The sequence below is a fragment of the Schistocerca gregaria genome, chromosome X, assembly GCF_023897955.1.
Source record: "Schistocerca gregaria isolate iqSchGreg1 chromosome X, iqSchGreg1.2, whole genome shotgun sequence".
NCBI classification, from domain to species: domain Eukaryota; kingdom Metazoa; phylum Arthropoda; class Insecta; order Orthoptera; family Acrididae; genus Schistocerca; species Schistocerca gregaria.
In genome coordinates this window covers 116,656,026-116,679,890 of record NC_064931.1, presented here as the reverse complement: position 1 = coordinate 116,679,890, position 23,865 = coordinate 116,656,026, and the positions used below count along the sequence as shown (strand labels likewise).

The window sequence follows — 23,865 nt, the reverse complement described above, 5'->3', positions numbered from 1 at the left end:
AAACAATTATGAACTACCAAATTATCTGTGTGCTCAAGTGTGGCAGCACATTGTTTGTATGTGGCCTTCCTTGGCACAGGCGAAACATTTTGTCTGCTGGCACAGACCCAGTACCCTGTCATGTACATTGAAACGACACAGGCAAGACTTTCTGGTTGGTGCGGGCTGTGCTTTGCGCTGATGGCAGTTTGGGGATTTGGGGGGGGGGGGGGGGGGGGGGGCTGACCCCATACATTTCTCACTTTTCAATACAGAAATGGCTGAACTATACATGTCAACTTCTGAAATGTCTACTATGCCTTGAAACGTGATGATCAATAACACAGTTTTCAAAGCTGATGTAACGGCAGGACTTATGGGTGTAGAACTTAGACCTTAGGCTACGTTCTGTTTGTGCAGGGAGAGGGGAGGGGTTGACTCCAGAAATTTCTCACTTTTTCACCCACCACAGAAATGCCTGTACATACTTTACATATCAACTTCTGTAATGTCTACTTTGTCATGAAACTCAGTGATAGATAACACAGTTTTCGAGTCTTTTTTTCAGCAGTTTTAGAATAGAGGCTCTAATGAGGGTGTTAGAAACATTTTTAAGTTATAGCATCGCAAAGCATTACATCACTGTGTCTTAAATCATTGGAAAATTTGACTTGGCAATATCATGTGAGTCCTCCAAGCACTGTTACCCACAGTTTATAAGGTTACCTAGGCTGCTGTTTCAGCCAAAAGAATTTGTGCCTAGCAGCATCAATATGCACTTTTGATTCAAAGTGACTGGACAGTTTGGAAACTAACTCATCATCTGGCACTTCATCAGGATGAACCTATGGGATTAACATGACAGAAAGACATACACTCTCATGCCTACCATGTACAAAAAATGAAAAATGCATTGGTTACCTGTTATGTTCTAGACTGGAAATGCCCTGTAAGCTGGGACACACATTACACCAAGTCTTCATTTTGCCCTACAAATTCTCTGTCACACATGAAACAGTATATACAAATACAACTCTTGATAGACAAGAAACAGCTGTAGGTATAGAGCTGTGTAAAATGACCAGTCTAAATCTTGAAGTCTGAATACAGTTACAACACCACTGTCTGCTGAATGCAACTTAACACACTTTCCGAACTCAAGTCTGTCAGTAGCTCGGCAGAGCAATGAATTGTCGACTTGGTATGCTGTAGATGGTAATAGAGCTTTCACAGGAGATTTGGCCCAAGTCAGAACTCACACAGAACTTTCTCACCTAGCCTATTTCATAACAGTTGCACTGTGGTGACATCTGGCAGCTCCAGGAGGTGTGGTTCTCACCTCATCTGGATTGACACTGCTGGTGATGCAGCTCGGACATGTGGCTTCTTTGCTGTGGTTGAGCTTGGTGAGACATTATCAACTACTGATAAAACACAGTAACAACAACTTTGAAAAGCAGTTTGGATGCCTTACAAAGGATGTTGAGCAGTGTTCACTGTGAAGTTGTGGTCATTGGACAGACTTCACTCTGATCTGATTCTTGTGTTATTTGTAAATTTGAATTTTCAGACAAGAGTAGAATTTGTGTTCTGTAAGTCACTGTCCTCTCTGTGTCATGGAAGAGGATTTCTGGCTTTAGTGTAGTTGTGATCTTCATTTGTGTGACCTAACAGCAGTTATTAGCAAGGGTTTGAGGGTGCTTGTTAACCTTGCTGCTATAACACCTAAAAACTTTTAGACTTCATTATTAACTGCAGTAGTCTAGTTGTAAGCCATCTGTTACTTCTTCTTTTAGGTTAAATGTTGAAATGTCTTATTTATTGAAATAGATGATTTAATCTGCCAACTTACCCATTATCAGCAACAGTTCAGACCCTTCTCAACAGGACTATTTTGTGTAAATAAGGCAGGAAAGAGAACACCTGAATGAACCTGGATCAGTGGCATCAGGTTTGAGTAAATGCTCACACTGATCCGACAAGCCGAGCCGAAGGTAAAATGCTTCGACAGCATGATGATGTGAGATTTTTTCATGATTTTGAAGAAAAGTTCTTCAGTACTGACAGAGAAATGTTGTTTTGTAAATTATGCAAAGTAAAAGTTAGTGCAGAAAACTAATTTAACGTGCAACAACACTGTAATACCACCAAATATGCCAGCTTTGTGTAGAGAAGTACTAAAAGTGAAAATAGGCAAACACTGTTATTTGAGCAGACAGGTCCACCTTCAAGCATGCAATCATTTTTCAAGGACTTGTGTGAGATGCTGGTATACCATTGGAGAAGCTGAAGAATAAACACTTTAGGCAGTTCTTGGAGTACGCAACACATGCAGTTTCAGATGATTTTACATTGAAAAAGAACTATTTATCTGTGTGCTATGAGCAGATGTTCAACAAAATACAGTTTAATATTCCTGACCAAACGTTCTGGGTGACCATAGATGAAACCACTGCTGTGGGTAGGAGTTTTGTAGCAACTGTTGTTGGTGTTCTAAAAGTTGGTGGGCCTCTAGAAATATTCCTCGTAACATGTGGAGCTCTCAAGAGAAAAAGGAACTCAACAATTGCCATTTTGTTTGACAACTCTGTGGAGCTACTGTGGTGAGATGGTGTGAACAGAGACAACATTTTGCTGCTAGTGACAGATGTTGCTTCCATACACAGCTGCAGCAGCAAAGGGGCTTCAAATTCTCTACCTTTGTATGATGTACATCACTGGCCTTGCACATGCATTACACAGAGTTGCAGAAGAGGTGTGATCAAATTACCCTGATGTGGACAAGTTGATTTCCTGTGTCAAGCAAATCTATGTGAAAGCTCTGTTACAGAAATTCAAGGAACAAGCACATTCACTAGGCCTCCACCCTCAGCTTGTTCTTACACAATGGGGTTCTTGGCTTAATACTGCTGAGACTTACTGCACCAAATACACCAAAATAAAGACAGTATTCTGTGACCTTGAATCTAGTGCTACCAAAACTGTGAAAGAGGTGTTTACAAATACCTCATCTGGAGACTTGGCATACATCAACATCAAGTTTTCCATGGTATCAAAAGCCATCACATCACTGGAAACTGATGGTACTCAACTGTGTGACATTCTGGGTATAGTGCAACATGTGAAAAGTTGCTGGGTCAAGCTTATGGTCATATGACAGACATAAATTGAACAGTAAACTGCAGTGTGTTCTCCAGCAGAATTCTGGATGTTCTAGTGTGCAAAATTAATGACAGTCTTTTTGGTAATGTAGCAACATTTCAAGACAATGAACCAACACCGGCATGCAATGACTTTGTCACATTCAGATGTGATGTGGAGATTAGCTTTTCCAAGTACAAAACTATCCTCAGTGAGTACTGTATCTATGACATAAACCTGGAAATGCACGTGATCCAGTGCTACTTTGCAGAAACTGAAGATTGACAGGACATGTTAACTAATTTGAAATGCTGTGAACAAGTGATGTGCAGTAGTAAAAGCCTGGTTTTATTTTTTTGGATAATTGTTGTTGTTGTTATCACTGTACTTAATGTTTTTTCAGAGGCGTGCAGACATTTCAAAAATAAGTGGTAGTAGTTTCAAACCCTGCAAAAGTAAGTACTATTTTCACAATTTCTTCAGAAGTTAAAAAAACAAGAACTTACATAAAGTTATACTTTATTTTTACAGTCATAAATACTTGCATATTTTGTTGTTTTTAGGTCATTTACATCCGGGCCTTAATGACATGTGCATGATCAAAGCAAAAGTTATTGAGGCATTTTGTGTAGGCAACTGGCACTCTCTGTTCCCAGTACTCTGCAGTTGTAAGTGCCATACAAAAAGCTCTCTGCTCCTGGCAACAGGATGGTCTGCAACTGCATCCACTTTTACTCTCTTCAGCCTCCCCTCTCTTGCCCACACATTGCTGTAGTGGATGAATCCGACTCATTGGAAAGTAAAACTTGCCATATTCGTACCACTCCTCTTCATTAACCTGAGCTATGAGCAGAGTGCTTTGGCCAACAATGCTGAAAGGCATCTCTCGACCTTACGGAAGAAGCAGAGTTCGCATATACATGAATGAGATGAAAAAGAAAAGTTTATTGTTGATTTTACTACTGTGCAGTGATGAAAGGAATTCGTAATTAATGTTCCGGCAACATGTTACAACAGTGACAGAGTTGGTTATTCAGTTTCACCCGGCGTATTTCTTGCTGGAACAGTCCACGGGTGTACTGCCGGTCCATAGTGTCCAACGGGCACAATATTTTGGCGATCAGACATGTCACCATCGTCAGGTGCGCTGACAAACTAAGCTCCTTATGGCAGGCGGCCAGCATATATATAAATCATAAAACTCTGGTTTATGAGACATTCAATTTAATTCTCATAACTTTACTGTGGAAACATGGCTCATGGGCAGTCTGGAAAATTGTGTAAAACTATCAGTCTATTAAATGCCAAATGACACTTCAGATAAAAGATCACAATTTGTTCCATGTAAGTGTGTTGCAGAAATTGTAACAAGCAACAAACATACCATACATATGGCATTACCAGTGTAATTGTTTGAAAAACTAAGTTTATTGCTGGTAGATAAAATGAATAGTCACAAACTGTTTCTATAATTTTTGGTAACAGTTGCATTTGATAACTATCTCCATGATTTTGTTTTTGGAAATTAAACTATATCAGGCTGATTTTCCATTTACCTTACAGCCTTTCTATGTTATTCTTTAGCATGCTTGGGAATAGGTTCTACTTAATCTGACTCTTGTATGTCTTCAGTGCAGTAATATGATCAATGCAAATAATTATTCTAAACTGATTTTCTCTTTGATGCTGCATAGCTAGCCTGGAAATTATCATATGCACCTCAGTGTATTGTACATTTACATGTTTTGTGACAAGTTTGTTAACTATTCATAAATAAAAATATGTTTTAAGATTTCTTTTAGTTATTCTACGTGAGAAGTACTTTACTTAAGGGGAGTTGGAATGCCCTATCCCGACAATGTTAAATTTAGTGACTTGGCTTCCCTGTATTTCAGGAACCACTGTCTGCTGAACTACAGTAATTGCATTTCAGTGACTGCTTTCGTAAATACAATTTTTTAATTACACGGTTAAAATTGTGTTCACTTTTTTGTGTGTGTGTTATCCTAAATAATTTTAATTATACATAACATTATGTTCTTCTTTCAGTTCAGTAGACTCAGGATATGTATGAAAATTTGAATACTCTACTCGAAGTGGTTTCTGAGATTTAGGGAAAAATGCAACAGAAAATGTAAATTTTCGGAAACGGCTACTAGAGTTTAAAAGACTGTAACTCACTTAATATATGCTTAATTTTTTATTTTAGTTTTAGTCACTCAGAAGCACCCTACTGTATATCATCCTCTTGATCTTCTTCCAAGATTTTTTTTCTTTCTGGACTCCTTTGTGGCTTCTGTGTGTGCTTTATCAATGCAAATCTTGTCCGTCTGATCCGCTTCGCTGAGCACGGCCTGTGCTGAATATTTCTCAGGCGAGGGCATCCGCGGCTGTCTTGTCTTCTGAGTTTGATCACTGACACACGATGCATCTTGATACTTTTTCCATGGCTGTGAATCTGCATATGAATTACTGCACACATATGATGTGCATTAAAACTGCTAAGAATCACTATAATGAATGATATGTAGAATTAATTATTATTAGCTTTGTCATCTTAAGTTTACTGTAATTAATGAAAAATAATTTCACACCAGATGTGTTTCGCTTTTATTTTCAAAGCATCTTCAGTATTCACTGGTTTTCCTGCTTCATGTTTACATCCTTTGAACACTATTGCTTTCCCTCTCTTCATTAGCGAAGGTTGACATGAAGCAGGAAAACCAGTGAACATAGAAGATGCTTTGTAAATAAAAGCAAAAAGCGTCTAGTGTGAAATTCTTCTTCATTAATTGCAGTAAGATTAAGACAGCAAAGCTAACAATAATTAATTGTTAGAGTTGCTGTGGAAGATGGCCATGCAAACAAACGTGATGTTTGTTTAAATCAGCAATGGAGCACTATGCTTGCTTTAATTTTATGCTTAACGTATGTAATAGATTTAATGGCATCTGAGAAATGCAGTTCATGTTTTTGAAAGTGCAGTAACACTTCTGTAAAATGGCTTCAAAGTCAGAAATCGTAAGTCTTGGAGTATCTTTTACACCTTATTTCCTTTTTGTTGTCCTTTACTTTTAGAAAGTTATCAGTGTCACTTCTTCTCTTCTGAGTATTATAGATGGTTAATAGTTTTGTTTAGTGTGATACACCTCAAAACATGGCACTACACACAGTGGTATGTTGTTGCATGCTCTGCATTCATATCTCGTTTCTCGGCGCACTTTCTGTTTCGAGCGTACTGCACACCGATGCATTGGTGTACGTTTCTTCGAATTTTCCATTTCAATGGCCTGTGTAAAATACCTCCCAGTAAATCTAAGAGGATTCTTGTCTTCAGAGCACCTTCCTCTGCCAGCTTTCCTCCTTTCTTTTGCTTAAGTTTCAACAAGCTCTCTTACGAGACACAAATGAATTTCTGCTAGTTGTGTTTATCATCCTGTTACTACTCTGTGGAAAGCATGGACATTGAAAATGCACAGATCCAGTACGTGGACAAAGAACGTTTTGTACCAATTGACAGTCTTTCGTACTGATTGGAGTGAACTCAGCAGCATGTCACAGCGGTAAACAGCACCCATACTCTTGTTGTAATCTGCAACACATTGTAGTTTCCTTAATCTTTCACCTGCCTTTCTGTTTGTCTTTTCCATCTCAACCATTTCTGCAGTATTACCAATTTGTCAGCATCCACACTTCTCTTTTGTCACACCATTTCATGGAAAGGATTGTGTCAGTGGAAATAAACTGTATTTCTCCTCGTTTTAGTTTGTTTTCTAATTTTGGCATGTTGCATCTGTTTTTGCGAACAGTACCACATGTGTTTGTTCCATGGTTATGAAGCCAAAGGAACAGGTCTGGGCTTGAATACCAATTATTGACATAGAATGTCTGTCCCCTTCCTAAAAATGGTTTCTTCAATGTTTACTACTATGTCGCCACTTTTCCTCAGATTGTGGAAGTCAATTGCAGTATTTGTGCCTGTGTAGACAATGAAATCCAGGATATAACCCATCTGGCAGTCACATAGCACAAATGTTATTATTCCAAACCTACTTCTTTTGGAGGAAATGTACTGTTTGAACAATAATCGCTCTTTGAACAAGAGGCTTCCGTGAATGCAGAGTTTTTGATATGGATGAAATGTGCTGCAAAATGTTGCGTGAATTTTATCAACAATATACCTAATTTTAAATAACCTGTCTCCTTCATTGCTGACAGAGTTGTCACTGAAGTGAAGCATTCTTAAAATTAACAGAAAACGGTCCCTGGCTATAACGTCACCGAAAACAGGAGTGTTCAAGAGTATGTCTGTGGACCCATAGTCACTGATTTTCAGCTTTTTAACACGAGCAATTAGCATACAAACAGCGGCAAAGGAATACAGTTCCTCGAAACCCGTTTCTTTCCATCTGGACAAACGCGAATGCTCTGATTCTGGTGTATTTTCTTTGGTATGCAAAAAAATCTGTTGGTTTCATCTGCTACAAATTTCATCAGTTCTTCTGTTAAAAATACTGGGAAATATGATAAAACACTTGAATCTGCCCCTAAACCACTGTTGTGTCCAGAGGCTGAAGCATTGAACTCGTGCGTAAATGGACAAAAATCACTTTCCTTCCAGTCAAACATGTCACTAAAGCGAGCTCTTTTCAATGGCACTTCACTATCACTCTCAGACCCATCAGATTCTGAATGATATCCCTCCCTTGTTGACAGATGCATTGTTCCAGCTGAAGTACACGGCACAGGACTGTTACTTCGAGATTCAGTCAAAAATTTCATTCTCACTGTCGCTTCTAGTGAGAATTTTGTAGATTTCTTCGTCTGTACAACCACAACGGCATATCATTTTCTTCTCAAAACGTTAATGGCATCAACGGTCAGTAAATGCACAGACGAAAACTGCAACACAAGAACACAGCAGCAAATGCTCACTATACTTCAACTGTGCCAGCGGAACACTGAACAGCTACTAGGCACTCGGCACGAATATACAGCTGGACACGTTAACGTGGCCAGAGGCCACAGGGCGAAGAAGTGGCACATCTCAATACGTCAGGAGCACACAGGTGCCACTAAGGCGGCTTGCGTAAACACAGTCAGAATACCAGGTAGAAGAACTGGTGGTGCACATAAATACATTCAGAGAACACAGGGACAGGTACAAAGGTGCGCGTTAACATGTCCACAGCAGTTAAAGGTTTAAAAGCAATAACAGCATCACTGGCCTCCCCCCCCCCCCCCCCCTCCCACAATAACAGCATCACTGACCTCCCCCCTCCCCCTCCCCCTACACTTTAGTGTCTTCATTCCAACAAAAACATTTTTTGGTAAGCAAGTCCATATAAGATTATTGAACGACTCATTTGGATTTTGAGTCTGACCATACAGACACTTCCTTAGTAATTCAGGATTTGCCACGTCTCTGTAAATGGATTTTATGAAATCCATGACTGCTGCTGGGATGGAATGTTTATGGCTGTATGAACTGTTTGAGTACTGGGCACTGCAGTAATTGTGCTATGAATCGGGTCCAGGAGAGCAAAGGTGGTGTACTGGTTTTTCATCAGTTGACTGTCTGTGGAAGAAGGTAGTCCATACTGCTTGTTTCATTTTCCACAAATCCTCAGTATTATTTTTAATGACACTCTCATAATAATGCTGTAGTTCATCAATCATTTCGTCTGTCAGCCTGCCTCTTATGGTTTTACCATCAGAAAATTTCTTGTCTCTCAAACTTTGTTTCAACTTCCTCAACCTGGTGCCCATCCTTTTCTGGACAGCACCAGCATTTAACCTTTATAACACAGCAATCCACAGCCTTCTATATAAAAAATACTGATTTTATTAGGTCTTGAAGTAATGCACATAAAAATTTTAACACTTTCAACTGGTGCAGATTATATTTAAAAATCCAAAAATGTGTAATTTTTTTTTCCTGTTCTAACTCCACTTAAGCACTGTAGAAGGACCATTAGCATAGCTTCTATAAAAAAAATGTGTATTATGCAGTCTTGCTTTATGTGGTGTCCTACATACTTGAGAATCTCCCCATTATTGATCTACTGAAAAAAGTACACCTGTAATTTAATCCAATACAATCTACAAAATGATTGACATTTTAACAATTATTATTCTGTTCTGGCATACATTACCCCTACTTGTTCTTAAACATTTATTTACAGAAGAAAAGACGGATGGCAGTAAAGAAAATGCAAGCAGTAATGCAGAACAGTCATGCAGAAATATCAGCAGTGAAGATCTCAATGATCAAGAAGTACCTGACATTAAAAAGTCAGATGTCAATCTACCACATCATGCTAAATCTTCACATCCTGTAAGTCTTGGATATTGCATTCATTAGCTGTGATTAATTCTATTTTTTCATTGTTATTTTCATGAGCTATACCTGCATGTAGTTTCTTTTAACTGAGGATAATGTTTAAAACTGATTTAGTCTCTTTAATATTTTGAACTCAGTTCCTGACATTATAGAAACTTTATTTTGGTTAATATCATCTAATTGTTGTTGTAAACATTACAGGGGGAATCATATACACTCTTCTATGCTAATAACTATTGGTATCTTTTCCTGAGACTTCACCAAATTCTCTGTGAAAGACTTACAAGGATGTATGAAAGGGCAAGATTTCTTGCTGCAGAAGAATGCATGTACAGGAGAGATCGAAGGGAGTCAACTGCTGTGGCATTACGATTAAAACCAAAGAGTGAGTATTCAACATCTAAAAGTTCAGCTAAATTGTGTTGTAATGTGTAATAGGTACAAAATCATTTCAGAAATACTTGTAGCAATGTTGATTGTGTCTGATGATAATTGGGCGGGTTGTGTGTTGAGCTTTCGGCGTAAACTTAGTTCACCTTTCAAGTCTCTTGTCTAAGAATGATATGAAGTACATACACAGAGTGGAACAAGTTTTTCATTATTATATATCTTTCCAATTAAATAAATACAGTTCATAAGTGGTGAAAATGTGCATGAACTCCTCACTCGTGCTGAAAAATGTGTCATGCACAGCAATCTTTGCCCAGATGCTGAATAAGAACATAATTTGGAATAAGTTGCATAACACGTGAAAAATAAAATAGAAAGTTGGTTACAGTTTTGTTTTAACAAACTTAATACATAAACTTTGGAGTATACTTAGACATTGCAGCTTCTGCTAGAGTGCTACTTGAACCTAATGTTATGAAATACTCTTAAACCTGTTGTAACTTTGGATGCCAGAGATGCTCAAAACATGTTGCGTGTATGAAAATTTATTGTCTTTCCGTAGAAGAACTGTAATTCACAGTATATTGTGGTGGACAAATGTAGTATACAGTTGATGTCAGAGAAGCATAGGTAACAAATGTACGTCATGCGTGCAAGGCCCCCCCCCCCACCCCACCCCCCACCCCCACACATACACGCACACAAAATTGCATTGTCCCAGCCATCTACATTGTACCAGTGCCACAGATCGAGCATTGTTGTGTGTGTGTGTGTGTGTGTGTGTGTGTGTGTGTGTGTGTGTTTTCTGTATCAGTCAGCTCCGAAGGAGGACATTATCTGAAATCTTCACAATGTCTTGAGTCTTGTTGTTGTGTTTATTGACCATTCCAATGTTTAAATTGTAGGGTGGGCTATTTTCTTTATTCCTTCCAATATTGGTATTCCACTCATACATCCTATCATCGTAGATACAAAGCTGAATTTTCGCAGCTGATTCCTAAGTAAAAAATTTATCAGTATTGTGTATGGTGTTGTGATGATAGATTATTTATTTTTAGTCCAGATTCCAGTGATTACATTGGTAACATAAACACATTTGGGAATTTTTAAGAGGGTCTTTTTGTTTCTTTGCTGGTAATTTCCATTTACTTTTTGGGACGATTCTCTCACTAAAGACTTTCACTTTTGTGTTTTAAATAATTGTTTTTTAATTGGGGTAATAATATGAAAATTGACATATTAGATTTGGCAAAGTCAGCATGAGCCATTGGCAACACAATGGACTCTAAATTGTATTGCTTTGGTATTGTCCCACATCAGGAGTTGAATGTTGTGTGACTAGCATTAAATGCTTGTTTGGCACTGAATTTAGTTGGTTAGTTGGTTTGGGGAAGGAGACCAGACAGCGTGGTCATCGGTCTCATCGGATTAGGGAAGGATGGGGAAGGAAGTCGGCCGTGCCCTTTCAGAGGAACCATCCCGGCATTAGCCTGGAGTGATTTAGGGAAATCACGGAAAACCTAAATCAAGATGGCCGGACATGGGATTGAACCGTCATCCTCCCGAATAAGAGTCCAGTGTCTAACCACTGCGCCACCTCGCTCGGTACTGAATTTAGTAGAACACTTGAATCATTGAAGTATAAACTCCAGTAATTGCAGAGGATTCTTACCCACCATATGTAAACAGTTCATTCATCATTTAAAGGCCAATTTTTCCACTCAATGTATTCTCCCCAACTTTTATTAATTTTATGCCTGTAATGATGTAAGGCATTACAGGTTATAAATACTATCATTTTGAATAACTAAAATGCTGTGTGAGGCCACCTTATTTTCTTTTACACTTGTTTTTGAAACTGTATTGGTGTTTTTTTTATGGTTGTTTATAATTCATCTTTGTGAAGCTCGATCTTCCTCTTGCATGTTTCGCAGTAGAAAGTTATTTTTCTTCTTTGTCCTTTCTCCTTGAATTTGTTGCAGGCCATGCAATCCTTTATTGATTTTATTCTTTCACTTTGCATTATAAGATGCCTGGTCCCATTTAGTCTCTCCTTGGTGTCAGATGGTGGTGGTCTTCCTAATTTCTTTGAATCTGTGTTTCTCACCTGGCTGACTAGCTGTATTAGATTTCTTCTGCAGGAAAGGTGAGTCTGCAGTTGTTCTCCACATTTAGTTTTGTGTATTGAGTAAAGAATATAGCTGTTCACTAAAGCAACTTCAGTCAGCCAGAATAATAATTTTTTCCCACTACTTGTATGACCGCCTTGGAAAACCATAGTAACCACAGTATTGATCAGCACTGCCCACTCCTCCCATAAACTTCTTGTGTTCCAAAGTAAGAGTGGGTTTCAGGAACTGGACAGACTCTTTCTTTCTGTAACCAGTGATCAATTGGGTTTGAGGACCAAAGAATGTACTCAACATAGCAGCTAACCTCTTGTCATGGAATGAAAGGCACATAATTTTATCTCACTCTAAAACACACATAACTCTTATTCAGCAACTTACTTGGAAAATCCGTTCTAAAAGGCATAACTGTGCCTGTTCATGAAATTTCATTTTTTTACAATTCATGACCAAGTTGAGGGTTTGCGTATAACCTGGCAGTAAAGGTGTAATAGCCTGAAACACATTTACAAGCTAGCAATTGCTCTGCCAAATGAATGTAAGAAAAAACATAGCCTTTTCTGAATAACACAGACTGAAAACTCTTTAACCCTACTTCATAGGCTCCTTTGGATTGTAGTGTTTCAATTGAATTTTTCCTTTGAATACTATTGTGCTCTCATCTATGGCCACATTTCTTTTTCGTACATAAAATTCTTTGCATTTACTATCAATATACTTACTAACATTCTTCAGCTTTCTCCCTACATTGACACCCCTGAACTGTAACTGGTGGAACTAAGTGCAGCATTCAGAATATTTGAAAAAAATGGAGATGAGAAAAAACATACTTGAAAAATTGTGTTCATTCTAGCTAGTCTTCTGTTAAACAGTCAACTAATTCTGAGTTCTTTTAATGAAACTGTCTTCACGAGCGTCATATTGAGTATTTTGTAAGTGGAGTGACTTTCTGTATTTTTTCTTTAGCATACATATTTGTAGCATTTTGCTAATAAGATTGTCTATGAAAAAGAGTTGCAAATATTCAAGTTCGGATTTTGATTGAACTTCACGAGGAATGGTAAAATCTTGTTGCTTGACAAAAAAAGGAAACTTCTTGAGATAACCATGCCATCACAATAAACTTCCCAGGTGTTTTCTACAGGTAGTGTCTCTTCATTGTTTTCCACTCCATAAGTAAATTCTGATTCACTAGAAATTGTATGCTTTTAGTTGTCAGATCGTTGTACTAAGTGCTGCCATGTGCTTCATGAATTCCAACAAATGGAAATGACAATAATGGGAATGTGTTGGACATTGTCCAACATCAAAGCAATAGTGGAACATCATAATGTCTGACGTAGTCCAACTGTGAATCAGAAAGGGTTAAGATCCCAGGAAGCCATCACGCTATGGAGACTTTTCCAATAGACCAATTTCCCATATTTCACATGCTGAAGAACTTCATGCAGTATGAAGGAGTTCACTTACTTTGTGTCTTGTAGTCAATAATATTACTTTTGACAAAGAGCAAAAAAGATTCCAACTTTATTTATGATTTACATATTTTTAACCTTGTAATTTCGAAACATCATATATATCTACAAGCATGGATTTAAATCTAAGTCTTCTGTTATGGCTTTCCTGCCCTATGTGGGAAGCTTACTGTCAAGAATTGGACAGATTCTCAGCAAGCACAAAGTGAAAGTGATTTTTCACCCTCCACTGAAGACAGCAGTAGTCTTGGGTCCTGTTAAATGTGATTTGATGCTCCGGAAGGCTGGAGTTTTCAAGATCCCCTCCAAGCATGGCCTTTCATACATTGGACAGATGACTCATCAGTCCATGAAAGGTCACAGAACGTCGTAGGTAAACTCAGCTCTTACAGCCCAACAAATTGGCTGTGGCAGAGCACTGCATTGACACTGATCACTCTATGCTGTCACAAAATGCCAAAATTCTAGTGTCAGCTTCATGTTTTTTGGACTCTGAGATGAAAGAAGCATTTAACATTCATTTCTTGAAGAATTTAATTAACAGATATTGGGGTTTCAGCTTGGTCAAGTCGTTGAATGTGGCACTTTCTTAAATAAACTTGCAAAGACATGGCCACAGTGCAGCTCACAATGATACATTGTCTTCCCAGCATGCATCAACCCTATAACCACAGATTCAGTTCATGCACATGTGCACTTTTTTGTTGGTGATCAGTGTTTCTGGCACTTGTGCATCTGTGACTGCATGCGCAGTGGTACAGTCCGTGGTTTTAAAAGAACGGAGTGAGTGCTATAGTGACAGTATTTTTGCTCACTCTGAAGGTGGCAAAATGGTACACAGGTAGCATATCAGACGAAAAAAATGTAATTTATGGGACTGCATGCCAGAAATTTGATTCAGCACTCTGAATCCCGTATTCCAAAGCAGATTGACAAGGGGAGAGCATGGGGCAGGTCTCACTCATTTGACTCGAACTGTGTTCCTAGAAGCAGTCAGATGACCCTTTCAAGTTATTGCAACATCTTACCTGAGTGGGCCCTAGAAAAAGCAAAATGCTCTTGAAAGATTTTCGAGTTGAGTTTTTAGCGATTAGGCAGAAATATGGCTCAGTGATCAAGTGCATGGACTGATAAATTGCTGGCTCAGGTTTGATTCTTGCTGCTGCATAGGATGATCAGGTGCAAACATCCAAAACAGAGGACAAACAGCTTCAAAGAAGAGGACATAGTTAGAAGAAAGAAGACACCTGGGAACATGTGTTCAAATTTAATAAATGGATTAATTAATAGACGTAATATAGGTTCCTTAACTTTTATTGGTACTTCTCTGAAGATCCAGTTTTATGTAGAAGTATAGACTTGCTTAGCAGATACACAGGAAAATTCTTTTAAATTACACATGACCATCAACATACCTTTAACAGATTCAGGCAACATACCTTTAACAGATTCAGGATACAGCGTATTCCTGTCATCAGTCCACTGTGTTTGTAATGAGTGAAAATACTTTCTGCAGTTGCATTGTGCCCTGATATACTGAAAAAGTATTTGGCAAGTTTTAACAATTCTGAATGATAATCGACAGACTTACTTTCACAGAAATACTTGGCCTTTTTTTAACTACAAGATAACCCACTAAGTTCAGGATCATTACTGTTCTGTCTCAGCAATTGCCTAAAATTACAGAATTGGTCAAAACATTTTACATCTTAAGTTTTGAAAAGCTTGACATTTATGTTGTAAATACAAAAGGGTGTTTCAACATCACTATATTTATCATATTTTCTAAAACATCCCCACTTGAAACAGGAAAACTCATCTGACATATAGAGTCATCATTTTAAATATTCATGCCACAATTGATACAGCAACATAACTTTCTCCAAAAAAAAGTTAATCTTCTTTATTGAAGCCTTCCTCTGTTGCAATTTCCAGCTTCTCTGTAACCTTCTGGTAAATTAATTTTTCATTTAATCTGTCCTCTAGCATCTTACATACAGAATACAAAATTTCAATCACAGAATTTCCTTCTTTTCGCAGTTGTAGAATATTTGTATTGAACACAGACATCAACGTATGCAAATGCCATAAGATGGCTTCTCTTAACCTATTCTCAAGAAACTGAAACAAAACATTCAAGGCATGAGGAGCAATTGCATTGTTTATATTGCTGTGAGCTTTTTTTGTGGCTGATAAAATTGTTTTAGGGACATCTGAATCAAAATAAATAGCTTTATTTAATTTAGGCATGTAAACCATTCACCTAGAGCTAAAATGATGCCTAACATAATGGAATGCTAGTCTCCTTCTCCAGCAAGAACTCTGTGACTTAAAGCAAAAGCAGATTGCTGTTCCTGAAATAATGTGTGTATCCTAGACATTGAACTGCAAACCTGAAGATTCTTCTTATGCTTCTGACTGGTAATATAATGTTTCAGATTTTGGTCATCTAGTGCAAGAAATTTAAACTAGTTCAGTGATACAGTGACATGCATTTCCTTTTATAATATTTATATAAATCAAATGATATTAATGTATGCTATGTAGAACTGGAGAATTTTATTGCCAATTTTTCTCATTCAGTTTTTCAAATATAAATAAATTGAATTACTAAGAAACTTTGAAATAAAACCATGACAATAAAACAATCTGCCAAGCTATTTCTTACCTTTATTGGCCACTGAGATGTAAGTTCCAGCTCCACATATTTTACATTCTGCTTCAAATTCAGTTGTCCCTTTCTTAAAGGCAGGATATCGTTTAGGCCTTGCCAGATATTTTATAAAACTCACTCGGTGACAATAAAGAGCAAATCACAATCACACATAAGTGCTGAGTACATAACATGAAACCTTTAATGCCAAGCTAACATGATGTGAGTCCAGAACTGAAAATATGGGACATAAATTTTAAATAATCTCTATGTGCACTCTTTTTGTGAATCGATACACACTCAGTAGTGAAAAATTGATGATCCTGCTGTTGTCTGTGGATAAGTTATTTAAGAAAAGAGTAGTAAAATGGGGATAATTGCAAATATAAATTTATTATAATCAACTTTGCGAAAAAGGAGGACAATTTAAAAATCCACCCAGACTCTGGACAAAGAGTTAAAAAGGAGGATGTGACCAGATTTATCCAGTTGTCTGATTATCCACTGCTGCCTTTTTTCTCCTCTCTTGTAACGATAAACTATTAATTATAAAATTTAAATAGATTTAAACAGTTCAGCTGATATGAATCCACCAATAGAAGGAATTTATGGTAGTCAACTTAAGATTTTAATGTTTTTTTCCAAGAATTTTGCATAAGGCTCTTTTGTTAGCTTGATGACGTGGGGTAATAATAAAGAATGACAACATTCTTATATTCATCTTCTAATTTCTTGATGGTACCAGCAACTCAAGGACCAAATTTATAGGTAGGCTCTTGCACACAGGGAGTAACAGTTTCCTTGGAGTGGTTAAAGTATATTATACACTGTGTGAGAGTAAATGGTTGTGGAGAAATTGAATGTTTTCACCAAAACAGTCTTTGCACCCTTCTAATCCAGTGTCTTGTTATACATTGATTCTACTGGCATCCAATCTGGTCAGTCTTAATTATGTAAATGAGGCTGGAGCTTAACATTATATGTCTCATTTGTAGACAGAACGTCTGTGCTGCTTCCACTACTTCTTCCAAAGTTGCAATCTTGTTCTTGCTGATGAATTTGATGATGGTCTTATTGAATGTCTACATTTGAAACTTTTTATCTGGGTATCACTAGTGGCAAACTGAAATTTTTCTGACAAGTATGGGAATGCAACAAACATTGCCGATTGTCGTAATATTCTCTTCGTCACTTGTTCATAATAGCCTAATGCCTCCCAAAATATTTCCAATGTTTTGGAGTTAATTATTGCAATTTTGTCATTTCTAGTGCTACCTTGTTCTATTTCTTTCTTCCAAGTTTGAAGAATTTTTTTGCACTCTGAAGATTGGGAATTGTTATTTTAATTATGGAAACTTTCATTTTGGACAATCATCTCAAAAATTAATGACTTAATTTTTATCAGCCAAAGATACTAAAGTACAACAGGAATATTCAGTAGGTTTGTAGTCATCGTCATCCATGTCTGTATTTGAAGAACAAACCTTTTACAAATAAAATATGACTGTAGATAGTAAAAGTGTGCATGAGCAGAGAGAGAGAGAGAGAGAGAACCCACAAACCTCTTCACGAAGATTTTGGTTGTCAGGCTTGTTGTGTAATATCAAATTTTTATCAGTTACTATGAAATTATCATTCCTAATTTCCATAACATGCTCGCAATTGCTTGACACATAGCTTGTGACACAGGACCCACACACAGAGGCAAGAGGATTTTCTTTATAAATTGAAGAAGCATAATGAAGAGAACTGGTCAATTAAAGGAAAAAAAAAAATCTTCATCATTAGTTGTAGTTTTGATCTTTTCACCAATCACTTCACTGGTAAAAAATTCTTTTTGGGTTTCCATTTTCCCATAAAGTAATAAGTGTTTATGGAAAATCACCGCAGATGCATAGCGAGACATTATTCACATCTGTAGTGGCCATTACAAATTGTCAGAAAATTGCTGAAATCACTGAAATGTCTCATTTAAATCAATTTCTATTTAAATATATTAATTAATTAAATTAAAGTAATTGTAACTAAACTGAATATATTAATTTTATGTGTATGAATTGAACTGTTTAAACAATGGAAAGTCCAGGTTGGAATATCAACAATGTTATGAAAAGAATAGATTGCTGCTCACCATAAAGACAATGCATTGAGTTGTGGACAGGCAAAATGCAAAGACTGTTACAAATTGAGCTTTCAGCCAAAGCCTTCTTCAGAAAGGAAAGGAAAAATACACATGAAAGGGGGGGGGGGGGGGGGAGAAGAGGAGGGATAACAGGATATCGGTGGGTGGAGGGAAGTGTGTCTTGCCTGGTAGAGCATGCAGGGACTAGATGGTGGCAAAACAATGCTGCCAGGCACAGTGTTGAGAGGCTGTGAGGGAGGGAAAATGGAGGGGGGGGGGGGGGGCTGAAAAGGAGAGTAGTTGAGAACGGGAAAAGACTGGTGGCACATTCACAAAGAGCAGTGAACCATGGGGTGTGAGGCGACATGAATTATAAGGAGCTGATAGGACATAGAGGGCAGAAACTTTTGGGTGGTGGGTGTGGGGACAGTAGGTTACTGTCGGTTATGGCTGGGACAATTTCGGGAGTGTAGAATGTGTTGTAAAGTAAGCAGCCATTGAAATCAAACTTGTTATGCTCTGCCTTTATATATGTTGTGTCACACAGTGGTCCACTTTGCTCTTGGCCACAATTTGGCAGTGCCCACTCATCCTGGTGGACAGCTGGTTGGTAGTAAAACCAATATGAATAGCTGTACAATGATTGCAGCAGAGCTGATATGTGACATGGCTGCCTTCACAGGTGCCCTGGCCTCTGATGATGTAGGATAAACCTGTGACAGGACTGGAATAGGAAGTGCTGGATGGGTAGATTGGGCAGAGCTTGCACCTGGGTCTTCCACAAGGATATGATCATTGTGACAAGGGGTGGTAATTGGGAGTGGCATAGGGATGGACCAGGATGTTGTGGAGGTTGGGTGGACAATGAAACACCATTTTAGGAGGAGTGGGAAGGATCTTTGATAAGATGTCCCTAATTTCAGGACATAATCAAAGCCCTGACAAAGTATGTGGTCAGTTTTTCCTGTCTGGTGTACTATTTGGTGACAAACGGGGCACTCCTTTGTTAGCAGATTCTTAGGTGTGGAGGATTGGAGGTGTGCGGTTATATGGTAAATCTGTTTGCGGACGAGGTCTAGAAGATAGTGCCTGTCTGTGAAGGACTTTGTGAGACCCTTAGCACACTGGGCAAGGATGTTCTTGTCACTGTAATTATGCCGTTCTCAAGTGGCCAGGCTAGTCCATCATTATGCCATTCCCAATCCTAACCACTTGGCACAGGGATCATATCCCTGTAGAAGACCCACGTGAAAGACCTGTCCAATCCACCCAATCTGCACTTCCTATTTGAGTCCTGTCAAATGGTAATCCTACCCCCAATAGAGACTGCACAACCTGTGAAACCAGTCATGCCATATTCCAACTCTGCTGCAATCATTGCACAGTTTTTTATGTTGGTATATCTATCAACCAGCTGTCCACCAGAATGAACAGCCACTGCCAACCTGTGGCCAAGAGCAAAGTAGACCACCCTGTGGCACAACCTGTAGCTGAACATAGTGTGCCCTTAGAATTCATTCTCTGCTCCCAAAACCATCCCAGCCTCGGCCTGTGGTAACCGTCCAACAGTTTCTACTCCCTCTGTCCTGTCACCTCCTCCCAATTCTCATCCCCTCACGCTCATTGTGAACTACTCTCTGCCAGCACATGCACCAGTCTTTCCCCTTCTCTGCACTTTCCTTATCCACTTCCCACGCCCGCCATCTTCCCTCCGCCACAATCTCCCAATGTTGTGCCTGGCAGCCTTGTCTTGCCTCCGTCTAGTCCCTGCACTCTATGCCAAGCTGCACTCATTTCTCTCCCCCCACTAGTGCCATGCTATCTCTCTCCCTCCTCTGCCCACTCTGGACTGCTGCTTCCATTCGAGACAGTTGCATTCTAATAATTGATCATTGTGAGGAATAAAATAAAAAGGAAGAAAAAAAAAGACACAGCAGGGAGACTTGAACCGAATCAGTGGTTTATCAGTCAGGCAGTTGACCATTGTGCCACACTGCAGATTGAACTATTAATGCTCAAAAATCTCTCATACACTACTCGACAATTTTTTGAGAGCATTTTATACTTTCCCATGGCCCACTCGTGCGAGATATTCTATCTGCTTAACACGCACAGTTTGAGCCAAATTGATGAGGCTCCTCCCGCGCCCTCCCCTTGTGAAAACTGCGGAGAAGGCATTGTTTAACTTTATCTCCAGCAGCTCCAAGTACAACTATACCATTAGTATTGCAAAGTTGCAGCATGCTTTATCTGTGGCTATTGATACACTACCAGAACCAAGCAGGGCAACAGTGGTTACAGTACCCAGATCCTACAACTGAGAAGTACATCCTGATGTTTCTAATTGAATTTGGCCTAAAGGATAAATCCTTACACCTATAGTTTTTTTGTCTGGAAATTGTGTAGCATTTTAGTGCTGTTCTTTCAGTCACTTAAAAATAAGTGCTTCATCATTGCGTTGAACCATAATCAGAAAAGTTCTATTTATTATAGTGGCCTCTGTATTTTCTCTCTTCTTCTTTGCCATTTCATTACTGGGCAGTAATAGTTATCCTAGGTTCCATCATTATGAACAAGTTAAATTGGAAAGAACACACAGAAAATGTTGTGGGGAAGGCAAACCAAAGACTACGATTTATTGGCAGAACACTTTGAAGATGCAATAGGTCTACTAAAGAGAGTCCCTACACCACACTTGTCTGTCCTCTTTTGGAGTACTGCTGTGCGATGTGTGACCCTTACCAGATGGGGTGAACAGAGTACATTGAGAAAGTTCAAAGGAGGACAGCATATTTTATATTATTGAGAAATAGGGAAATAGGAGAGACAGTGTCATGGGCATGATACAGGATTTGGGGTGAACATTGTTAAAACAAAGTCATTTCTCATTGTGACAGGGTCTTCTCTGGAAACTTTCTCCTCCAAATGCAAAAATACTTGTTGATGCTGACCTACATTGGGAGAAATAATCATCATAATAAAATAAGGCAAATCAGAGCTCACATGGAAAGATATAGGTGTTCATTTTTTCGTGCACTGTGGAATAACAGATAATTATTGTGAAGATGGTTCAATGAACCCTGTGCCAGGCACTTAAGTGTGGTTTGTGGAGTACTGATGTAGATGTAGATTTAGATTCATAGTGCAACTTATTGTTCCCTCTTCTACAACACTGGATTCACATACCAGAGGAAGGTCATTTAAACCCCATCCAGCCAACATAACTTGGGTTTTACATGGTTTCTCTAAAGCCACTTCCCTTCAAATATGTCATGACTAGATTCCTGTAATTGTCCTCCTCTATTTGAGCTATTGGTCTGTTTCTAATGAGCTTTGTTCTGATGTGATGTGCCATTAAACCTTCCTTTATCATTATTTATCGATTATTCTGTTACTTCTCGGTAAAAAAACTCTACATATAATGTCGAATAACAAGAACACTGATTTTGTTATACTGATTTTTACTTCGCACTAGTTTTTTGCTTATTAGTCCATCTTCAGGAAAGAACTGACTAGAGTCTGAAAGGAACACTAGTTCTAAAACTAGTTTACTTTTTAGATGCTAGTAAGTTGTTTCTTAAAGATGGCCTAATAAGTCAAAAACGAGTTTGAAATAAACAGAAATTGGTACAATGAACACTTCCTTTATGAGTCGTTTTGAACTACTGCTGTTTGTGCATCACAGTGAAGGCAAAAAATTTTGTAATATATCTCAATACATCTGTTTAACACTCAAAGCATTTCCTTTATTGATTTTGCCACAACCATGTTGTTCAATGATTGTGAAATATGTGGAGGGGCTCATGTGTATGTGACTTTGTACATGTACTTGTGTTGAATATGAGAAACTGAAATTTGGTTTGGTTTATTTCATTCAGGTGAAATTGAGGTGGAAGACTACTATCCAGCCTTCTTAGACATGATAAAAAATGTGTTGGATGGAAATATGGATAACAGCACATTTGAGGACCATTTACGTGAAATGTTTGGAATCTTTGGTTATCTCTCATTCACCATTGACAAAGTTATTATATCTGCTGTTAGACAGGTTTGTTATCTTATTTTTATTATTATTTCATCTGCGTAAATGTGATAAAAGACTGTGTGTATTGTAGTTATTCTAAAAATTGGGAAGTTTAGTATTTGTTCTCGAATTTGTTGCACTGTAAAAAAATACACTTCATCTGCAGAATGAACTTTCACTCTGCAGCAGAGTATGCACTAATTTGAAACTTCCTGGCAGATTAAAACTGTCGGAACTGGGACTCGAACCTGGGACCTTGTCTCTGCAGTATCCTTTTTTCCAGCAGTGGTAGATCCGCAAGGTATTCAGGAGAGCTTGTGTGAAGTTTGAAGTACTCAAAGTGCTGATGTCCAATGCCTTGCACTTTTTTAAAACTTCATGAGGAAGTATCCACTTCGGTGAGTTTGCCACTCACCAAGTGACTGCTTAATTATGCCATGTGGCCTAAAATGTTTTAAAATTATGCCGTGATTAAATCAGCCAGCAGAATCCCAGATTATTCCACATTCTCAGCACTTACATTAAATTGTACAGTGCTGTAAATTCAAATGTATCGCTCAAATCTCTTGAGAAAACTAGATGTTACTTCACTTATAAGAACACAATTGATGTGAAAAACAAATCCAGTTTTAAATTCGTAAGAGAGAATCACTGGCATTTAAAATTATAAGACTTATTTAACAGCTTATGAAATTTCCATTTGTTTGTTTCACTTTTGGATGCATATCCCATGTCTTATATGTGTGTGCCAGTCTGTGTGCAGTCTCATCTCACTTCTAACAAATATTTTCTGATATTGAGACGCGACAAAAACAGCCCATTGTGCACTTGGACGTCATAATTTGTGTCCAGATATTTTTATTTAAATTGAGTTTTATTATTGGGATAGTACAGAGAAAAGAAAATAATGATCCCTACAGTAGTGAAAGTATGATTCTAATGTTTGTTAAATGAAAATTTTAGCAGAGTGCAATATTCAGAGACACTGAAGTTCTATCAGTATTGCCTCTACATCCTGCAGTTTTCACTTTCTGTCTATAAGAAAGATTTAGCCACTGAAGAAATAAACACAATAGAACTGCTTCCTTCATGACTGAGTGAGGTAGCTCAGTGGTCAGTGCACTGGACTCGCATTCGAGTGGACAGTGATTCAAACCCACATCTGGCCATCTAGATTTGGGTTTTCTGTGATTTCTCTATACCACTTAAGGCAAATGCCAGGATGGTTATGTAATGTTATTTCAGTTATTAAAATATCCAGTCTCTCTCTCTCTCTCTCTCTTTCTCTCTCTCTCTCTCTCTCTCTCTCTCTCTCTCTCTCTCTCTCTCTCTCTCTCTCTCTCTCTCACACACACACACACAGAACTTGGCAGTATCAAACCATTTATCAGTATGGCTCTGTAAGCCCTACACCCTGAATGCATGCACTGATTCAGTTGGGAAGGATGTCATAAAGCCACTGTATCCTCTCCTGAGGCAAGTTGGCCCACAAATGTTGTAAATGGTACTTGATTACCTGAATAATGGCACTGGGACAGAGTTGATATCCAAGCTGCTCCCATACTTTCTATAGAGGACAGATCCGCAATATTGTGTGTGTGTGTAGATA

General features: G+C 38.3%; 1 protein-coding gene across 1 annotated transcript in view; it reads left to right on the top strand.

Annotated features, from left to right (window-relative positions):
- The window catches only part of LOC126297921 (uncharacterized), a 264,238-nt gene that overhangs the window by 193,205 nt on the left and 47,168 nt on the right, over window positions 1-23,865 (top strand). The window contains exons 43-45 of the mRNA XM_049989236.1: window positions 9,306-9,457; window positions 9,665-9,848; window positions 22,111-22,280. Coding sequence (XP_049845193.1) covers window positions 9,306-9,457; window positions 9,665-9,848; window positions 22,111-22,280 — 506 coding nt within the window. The remainder of the gene's footprint in view (window positions 1-9,305; window positions 9,458-9,664; window positions 9,849-22,110; window positions 22,281-23,865) is intronic.